The sequence below is a fragment of the Gopherus flavomarginatus genome, chromosome 5 (genome assembly GCF_025201925.1).
Source record: "Gopherus flavomarginatus isolate rGopFla2 chromosome 5, rGopFla2.mat.asm, whole genome shotgun sequence".
Taxonomy (NCBI): Eukaryota; Metazoa; Chordata; order Testudines; family Testudinidae; genus Gopherus; species Gopherus flavomarginatus.
This window is the reverse complement of record NC_066621.1, coordinates 14,255,919-14,264,329: the sequence shown is the minus strand read 5'-3', so window position 1 is coordinate 14,264,329 and position 8,411 is coordinate 14,255,919. Positions and strand designations below refer to the sequence as shown.

At 47.6% G+C, this 8,411-nt stretch overlaps 1 protein-coding gene across 1 annotated transcript; it reads right to left on the bottom strand.

Annotated features, from left to right (window-relative positions):
- Positions 1-2,660: 2,660 nt before the first annotated feature.
- On the bottom strand, positions 2,661-8,120 carry AVPR1B (arginine vasopressin receptor 1B). The gene is made up of 2 exons (XM_050953679.1): positions 7,211-8,120; positions 2,661-2,968 (listed from the first exon to the last, which is right to left on the bottom strand). Exons 1-2 carry the CDS (start codon positions 8,118-8,120, stop codon positions 2,661-2,663), a joined length of 1,218 nt encoding a protein of 405 aa, XP_050809636.1.
- Between the last annotated feature and the right edge of the window lie 291 nt (positions 8,121-8,411).

The window sequence follows — 8,411 nt, the reverse complement described above, 5'->3', positions numbered from 1 at the left end:
GGGCCGGGACTCATGCAGACTCAGAGGAAAGAGGTCCCGCTCAAGAACCACAACCAGTGCTTCCTACAGCAGAAAAGTACCTTTGGGAAGTTATACAGCAAAGGAGCAGGTGAGCATGTGAACTGAGCTCAGACAAAGGTCTCTACAAGGCAGGTTTACTCTAAGCACTAAGGCAAGGTGCACCTCAAAACAAAACTAACCTTTGCAGGGTGGAAAGAGGGAACTTCTTTCTGCAAGGAGGACCAGTACTTTCCCACCAAGGGATCCCAAAGAAGAGATCTGTGGAGCTCAACAGCTTGTCTCTTTCACCAATAGAAGTTGGTCCAACAGAAGATATTACCCCATCCACCTTTTCTCATATCCTGGGACCAACATGGCCACAACAACACTGCAAACCCACTAATGGTAATTTCACAGGCCACCTGAGGCTATGTAATAACTTGTGGCCACATACAGGCATCACAAGCATCAGGGAACCTTGCGCCTTGTGGCACAGGGAATAGAATGTTGTTTTCATGACCCTGTCATTCTGAGTTGTCCCCTCTTGGAAAAGACATGATGGATTGTTGGTGGTTGGTTTGGTTTGGTTTGGGTTTTTTTGAGAGTCTGAGAAATAGAATAATAGAATCATAGGACTGGAAGGGATTTTGAGAGGTCTTCTAATCCAGTCCCCTGCACCCAAGGCAGGACTAAATATTATCTACACCATCCCTGACAGGTGCCTCATGTTGCTAAAGACTAGGAGAAATGGGTTTACAGAATTCAAAGGGATAATGAAGATTACCTAAGATCTGAGCATCAGCTACTTGACCACAGCAAAACTGCCATTTGCTTTGAGCTTGTGGAACGGTACAAAAAAGAACAACAAGGAGGGCTGTCAGTGGGATCTGCCCTAAAACAACCTGTCAATAAATGGCACACGTACAGCCCTGTGCTTTGCAGACCCCTGATACAGACTTCCATGGTTCCAGCCAAATTAGGTGCCAGGCGACGAAGCTCTGCAGCCATCAATTACATACAAAGAACAAACTCACCAGAAGAGGGTGCACAGGGAGAGAACTCACCAGGCCTGATACTCTATTATCCCACCTCTTGTGCTGTCATTCATACCAGTGCAATGTCACTGTGAAATGCCACCATTCGGATCTGGTGGCATTTTACACACCCCTTACACGGGTGTAAATGGCTGCACATGGGGCAAAGTAACAGTGAATCAGGCTCCTAAATGCTTTGCTTGACTCCTTGCTCACTTACAATGTTTTTACAGCAGTAGATTGTAAGTGCTGTGGGGTAAGGCCTGTCTTCTTGTTCTGTGTTTGTACAGCACCTAGCACAAGGGGGTCCTGGTCCATGGCTGGGGTTCCTGGGTGCTACCACAATATAAATGACAATAATTAATAAAACTCCAGTGACCTCAATGGAGTTAGTCTACAGAGGGAACTCTACACATGCATTGCAGCAGAGGGCAGTGTCGCATACAGCTACTAACAGAGTGAGCAGCTGACACATTGTAAAAGGTACATTTTGACCTGGAGGAGCTGAATTTTCTTCTCTCTGAGCAAACCACGTCCATAGGCTGCGTAATTATTTTTAATGAATTTTCAGGCAGGCTTAGCTGAGCAGCCTCTTGCTAATAGCGCTGGTCACTTTACAGGAACTTTAACTGACATCTTATTTTAAAGAAACATGGAACCATCCCGTGGACACCCGGGGAGTTACTCTGGATTGACAGTGGTGTAAAGGACAGCAGGGCTTGGCCCTGAGAGCCTGCTCCTGCTCCTATTATAGCAAAGGGGAGTTTGGCCGTTGAATTGAATGGCGCAAGAATAGACTCGTTGCCTTGAATTGATCCTGCAATCAGATCTGAGCAGGCATAAGGGCCCACCCATATGGATGTGAACTGTGGCCCCCCAGGGTTGGACTGCCTTGCCCTCAGGGCAGGGGGCTGGTTTGTAATACGTTCCTACGCTGAGCTGCGAACGTACAGCTCAGTGTAAGGGACCCTTCATAGCAATGCACCAAATGCTGCTTTACTCAGACAAAGCGTCCATTGTAGTCTATAGGCCTGATTCACCTCTCACTGTCCACGGGTGGAACCCCATTGACATAAGTGGGCTGACTCCCTCCAGATATCGGTGTAAGTAAGAATCAGGCCCCCAAGACTTCAATGGAAGCTTTGCTTCAGTAAGGCCCTGTAAAAGCTTCAGTGATACTTGTTTTTATACCCACTTCTAGGCAGAACAGCCTTGAAGGTGGGGAGTGGGAGCCATGTTATTTCAGGGGCACACTGACCATATCTTTTCTCTAGACTGCTTCTCCTGGTGTTTCAGGGGCAGGTGGAAGGGGGACCAGACCTGATTTCCTTTGTGCATGGGAAAGAGAATGAAAGAGATGCTGCTTCTGCACAGTAGCAAAGCACATAAGGACAAGAGAGACACCATGGTGCTTGCCGGGTTAAACGCACAGGTTCCTGCAGAATAAGATCCTGCCTGATGCAAAGAGACTTCCCTTCTCCCTGTCCTCCACCCCACCCAGGAGGCATCAGGTGTGTCCTCTAGTCCCACATCCGTTCAAAGTTCTGAGTGACAGGCAAGCAGCGAGGATCACCTGACGGCACAGAGGTGTGCATCCTGCAATGGCGGCTGGTGCAAGCCGTGGTTCTAGAGCACGCCTGACTCCATCACCGTGTCCTCGTAGGACTGGTAGAAATCTTTCAAGTCCCCCTGCTGCAGCTGAATCCCAGGTGTGGCGGTTTGGTGGCTCTGAGTCAGGATGGTAGTTTTCCTGCTGCAGAGGCTCCCGTTGGAGATTTGCCTCTTGAGGCCAGGCCGGAACCTCCTACAGCAGGAGATGTATAGCAGGATGTCATGCAGGAGGTGCCCACTGAAGAACATGTAAATCCAGGGGTTGCAGCAGCTGCTGAGGCTGGCCAGCAGCATGGTGATGGTGAATGCCACATTGGTGGACTCTGCAAAAAACATGTTAAAAACACCTATTAATTCTCCTGCGGTGTATTGACAGAAGCAGCATGGTCAGTGGACAAGGCATTGACCTGCGATGTAGGTCCTATTCCTGCTTCTGACACTGATTTGTTGGGTGAATCACGTCCCTTCCCCTCTGTCTTTTTTGCCGCTTTTATTTAAATGATCAGCTCTATGGGGCAGAGACTGTGTGATTGTGCAGCATCCTGCACAATGGGGCTCTAAGATCAGTTGGGCAGGTGTCACTGGCAAAGAAATAATAACATCCATGCACATTGCAGGAGAACACTGCCCCAACCAGGACTCTGCTGGGATAGCCTGCACCTTTGCGGGTTAAGGCTGTAAGTCAACCCACATGTGTTTTGTGATCCGGCAGTGCATGACATGTCCATCCTGTTTGGGTGCCAAACTTCCAGACACAAATGAGTGCAAAGAGAGCTCCATTCCCATGCCACCAGAGGGAAGAGATATGCCTGTGGAACCATCAGGGGCCTGTAAATACTGAGACAGGAGCTAGCTCGTGCCTGGCTTTCCATTTACTGGCTGAAACAATTTCCCAAAATGTGTGTGTGTGTGTGTGATGTAACCAGAGAGTGGCTTATGACATCCTACATTTAAACAATTGTCACAGACACCTGCAAACACACCATCAGTCCCCTCCCAGGAGCCTCACCGCACACTTTCAGAGGAGGTGATCTGCTCTTAGCAATCAGAAGGCACCTTTTCAAAAGTCTGCACCTGTGTCGGCAAAAGCCTGAAAGCCATCCAGTGCTGTATGTTAAAGAACTGCTAGAGCTACACAGCCCCAGCAAATAGATGAGGAGCTTTATCCTGCTGTCCATTATGGAGGTCACTGAAATCATAAAATCCTCCCTGCTCTCCCACAGCCTTGTTACATGCCAAAACAATGGAGCAGCTCCTGATGTGCATCGTTTCCACTCAGTTGGCATTGCACAAGGCCAAGATGTTTGCACGGCATTTTGAGGAGTCTGTGCATGCTGCTGGAGGGGCAGAAGTCCTGGGCTTGGCTAGATTTCTAATAACAGCAGTGATTTGGCTCTGCGGACTTTTCTCTACAAATATGACAGGCAAGCAAATGCTTAGCCTTCTCCATTATTTGTTTAGCAAGAAAATAACTTGCAGGGCCAGAATCCAGCACCCTTACTCATGAAACATATTCCACTCCTCAGACAGTCCCGTTGAAGTCTGTGGACCACTCTGTGAGTCAAGTGCCACCCAGCATGTGTAAGGGTGTCTGGAGCTCGGTGGGAACGGTGTTATTCTGTCCAGACTGATAGTGCAAGCAGCTATAGTCAGGCTCCGGGGAGTGACCATGTTGCTAGGATCAAAGCTTTCCAAGACCCCCGAAGTGAGCAGAAAAGCTCCCACTGGCTTCAGTGGGTTTTGAATCAAGTGTATAGAGGGAGCTTGCTGCAGCATACACTGAAAGGCTCTTGCAGCACAGAGAAAATCTCTTAAGGTGCAACTTAGCTGCTGTGACACCAGTATATTTTATAGCTCAATGGCCCTGTCAAAGATTTTTCTACAGCCTTTGTGAGGAGATAGGAGCTGAGCGCCAGCAACTTCTTTTCTGCCTAGGTTTATCTAAAGTCACCCATTAGCTGCTTTTCTATATCCATGTACGGTGGCTATTCTAATAAGTTTTAAACCAGCGGCTTGAACTCGAAGGATCTGACTCTCATTTACGTTAAGGTCCCTTTTACACTGCTCTAGCAGTGTAAAGGAGTCTTAATGTGGGCATGGATTATCTTTTTACCCCGCTGTCAGAGCAGAGTAAAGGGGCCTTAGAGTAAATTAGAATTTGGCCCAGGATGTTTTTATTTCTTGAAGGGAACATTGTGCAGAAACTGGACCGGATTCTGGTATCACTTACACCAGAATAAATCAGGAGTAATTCCATTAATTTCCAGTGGAGTTATTCTGGATTTATGACATTGTAGGAAAGATCAGCATCTGACCCACTGTTTTCTGACCCTGAGTGGCTGTGTAATCCAGCATACCCGGCTGAGAGTTGATACATTCAATAGATTCATTTGTCACTACAGGGATCTGATTCAAATGATAGACAAAGTCTGAGAAAACACAATTTGGGATGAAGGGGGTAGAATAGACAACAATGTAAATAATCTCATTTGAACTTTGTAAGAGCTTTCATTTAGAGGCAGAAATCCTAATGGACCCTGTGAAAGGCAGCGTTCTTCGTAGGCATATAGGAAGATTACAAATTAAGTTCTCGTCTTCTGCTCCAGTGTCTGAAATTAAAGACTTTAATAAGTATGACTAGGTGAGAACTGCTTCCAGTGATGCAGTTGTTAATTCTATTTCTCTGAACATTAAATAGCTAGAGATGGTGATTGGAGCTTGGACTGACTGCTCAATGGGAACCGAATTTCAGACTCAAGACACTGTGACATCGGTGGCTCTATGCCTTAAGGATGAAATTCACCTTTATGCTGGCCCTCTGCACAGGCTTAGACACTACTTAAGTCCCTCTTTAGCCTTTAGAATTAGGTTATGGTGTTTTGTGCTGTCCCTTTGCCCAGGGGCTGCATTTCACCCTTACTGAATATCCAGATATAATGTGTGAGGCTGCAAGGGAGAGATCTGCAAAAGCACTTAGAAGATTTAGGAGCACAAGTCCCATTGGGTTTAATTTAATTGTATTTGTTGTACGATTGATTGATTGATTGTTAGGTCATCTAGAGCCTTGGATCAGAATCTTTATTATTTTACACAGAAATAAATTAAATCTCATACATGCTTCTAATGATCTCCTCCTAAAAATACTGCTGCCTTTTGCATCTATATCCCTTTGTAAAATGTCATCCTTTGCAATGATTGTGATGAAAGCAACACAGAAAAACTCCTTATGTCTGAAGAACTAGTCGATCCGAAGTGTGGCAAAGCTCTGAAGCAAGAACAGAGAAATCAAAGTATTGCCAGCAGATTTTGCATCAGGGATAACATGTTAGCACTTTGCACTGGGATTCTGTTAATTGCATTTAGCGATGTGACATTGGTAACATTTTAAATTCCACGAGATAACAAAAACAGCATTTTTATTGATTACAAAAAATGGTGGTTTGTTGGAAATGGGTCTCTGATCAGTTTGGAAATAAGTTGTACCACAGTGACTAGTGGAATGAACAAAGAGTACTTGTGGCACCTTAGATACTAACCAACTTATTTGGGCATAAGTTTTCGTGGGCTAAAAACAACTTCATCGGATTCATGCAGTGGGAAATATAGTAGGAAGATATATATACACAGAGAACATGAAAAAATGGGTGTTGCCATACAAACTCTAATGACAGTGGAACAATAGTGGGACAATTTTCCAGCCAATTTTTGTGTCTCAGACTGAAAGGTTGAGAACCACTGTTCTAGATATCTGTATCCACTCGGACACACAATACACACCTGCATACTGCTCGTTCTAAGCTAAATGGAGATGAATGATTATTAAATCATCAGTTTAATAAATGTGTGTGTGTGTGAGTGAGTGAGAGGCAGACAGACATCTGGTTTATTTTGTAAAAAAGTGTGCTGCTCAGTCTATGTGAGTATGTGTGGATCTGTCTATGTGGGTGTGACTATGTGTATCTTTGTTGAATGAATGTGTCTGTGTATGGAAAAGTGTATATATAACTTTGTGAGTGAATATGTAAGTATGTCTTTGTGACTGGATGTGCATTTAATGTGTGTGTGTGTGCATAGACTGTGTCTGTGTGTGTGTAGAATGTGTGTAAATAATCACAAACCATCGGAGAGATTATCTTTTTGCTACGTTTATCATTTGTGTGCGAACAGATTTTTTTTTGCATATTGGAGGGTTGAGTATATCTTAGTTGTGGTGTGCTGTGTGTATTCTCTGTGTGTTCTGCATGAGTGTGTTGTGTGTGTATATTGTATTCTGGATGCATATATGCATTCTCTGAGTTCTGTTTTTTTGTGCATTCTGTGTGTGCCGTTTGTGTGTTCTGAGGATGTGTATTCTGCATGAGTGTGTTCTTTCTGTCTGTGCTGCATGTTTGGTGTGAGTGTGTTTTGTGTGTGTCATACCTGTGTTGGGGCCAGGGGTCACGCTTTAGAAGCCAGTGGCTGCCCTGAATGCCCATGTACACACCCCAGCCTGGGGATGGATGCGGCTGGCAAGCTGTATGAGGTGCCCCTGCACTGCAGCCCGGCTCTCTCCCTCTCTCACTCACCATCATCAGGGGCATTCTCGTCCCACACCGACCACATCTGCACGCTGAAGAAGGGCGCCCAGCAGGCGACATAGGCCAGCACGATGACAAAGGTCATCTTCACCGTGCGGATCTTGGCCCTGGAGATGGTGCGCACGCTGCTCACCCGGGAGGCCTGGCTGCAGGGACGCCCCACTCCCATCTCTGCTCCGCTCTGCGTCTTGCACCTGAGGTTCTTGCAGATCTCGTGGCAGATGAGGCTGTAGCAGATGGTGAGGATGCCCACGGGCAGGACGAAGACACAAAGCGTAGTCCAGGTGATGTAGGCCCGGGCACCCCAAGGGTACCTGAAGTCAGCCCAGCAGTCCAGCACCCCGGAGCCCTGATGCACCTCCTGCAATGAGAAGATGAAGACCTGGGGCAGGCTGAGCAGGCCACTGAGCAGCCAGGTGGCCCCGATCATCAGGTAGGCCTGCCTGCCTGGCTGTTGCAGGGTGCGCAGCGGGTGGCACACGGCCATGTAGCGGTCCAGGGTCATCATGATCAGCATGTAGGTGGAGGCGAACATGCTTAGCACCTGCAGGTACTTGACGGCCCTGCAGAGCAGGTCGGGCCCCAGGAAGCGGTAGGTCACCTCCCAGATCATCTGGGGCAGCACCTGGAAAAGCGCCACCCCCAGGTCGGTCAGCCCCAAGTGAAGGATGAAGAGGTGCATCCTACTCATCTTCTTCCTCAGCCGGTACATGGCCAGCAGCACCCCCAGGTTGCCCACTGCGGCAACTGCCAGGATAGTGGCCAGCACCCCAATCTCAGCCTGGGCTAGCTCCTCGTCCCGAGTGTGGAAGAGAGTCCAGTTGAGATCCCCCACCTGGGTCAGGATGTCCCCAGGGTCGCTGCAGGGAGTGCTGTTCCTTTCCCAACCCGGCTCCATTGCTGAGAGAGCTGGGCGGGAGGAGGCGGCCGGCTGGCAAGGGGGGAAGAGAGTTGCTGGGGTTGGAGACAACCGTGGAACCAGCAAACTTCTTTTTCAAAGAGGTGTGTTTAAAATGAATCCCTCTAGCGAGCTGAGCTGGAGCTGCTCCATTTCCTCACCTCCCAGACCCTGAAGCTGGGCGTTTCCCCTGTTGTTTTCCCCAAACCTGAGTGAGTCCTTTCTCTCTCTCTCTCTCAGTTTCAGACAAGTCCTCAACTAGCTCATGGTAAATCTCCTCTCCTGTTAGGC

Excerpts from the sequence above, each read along its gene's own strand:
- AVPR1B (XM_050953679.1), bottom strand. The coding sequence starts at position 8,120 with ATGGAGCCGGGTTGGGAAAGGAACAGCACTCCCTGCAGCGACCCTGGG. Across the intron at positions 2,969-7,210 it reads CGAGAATGCCCCTGATGATG|AGTCCACCAATGTGGCATTC; the intron begins GTGAGTGAGAGA and ends TGTTTTTTGCAG.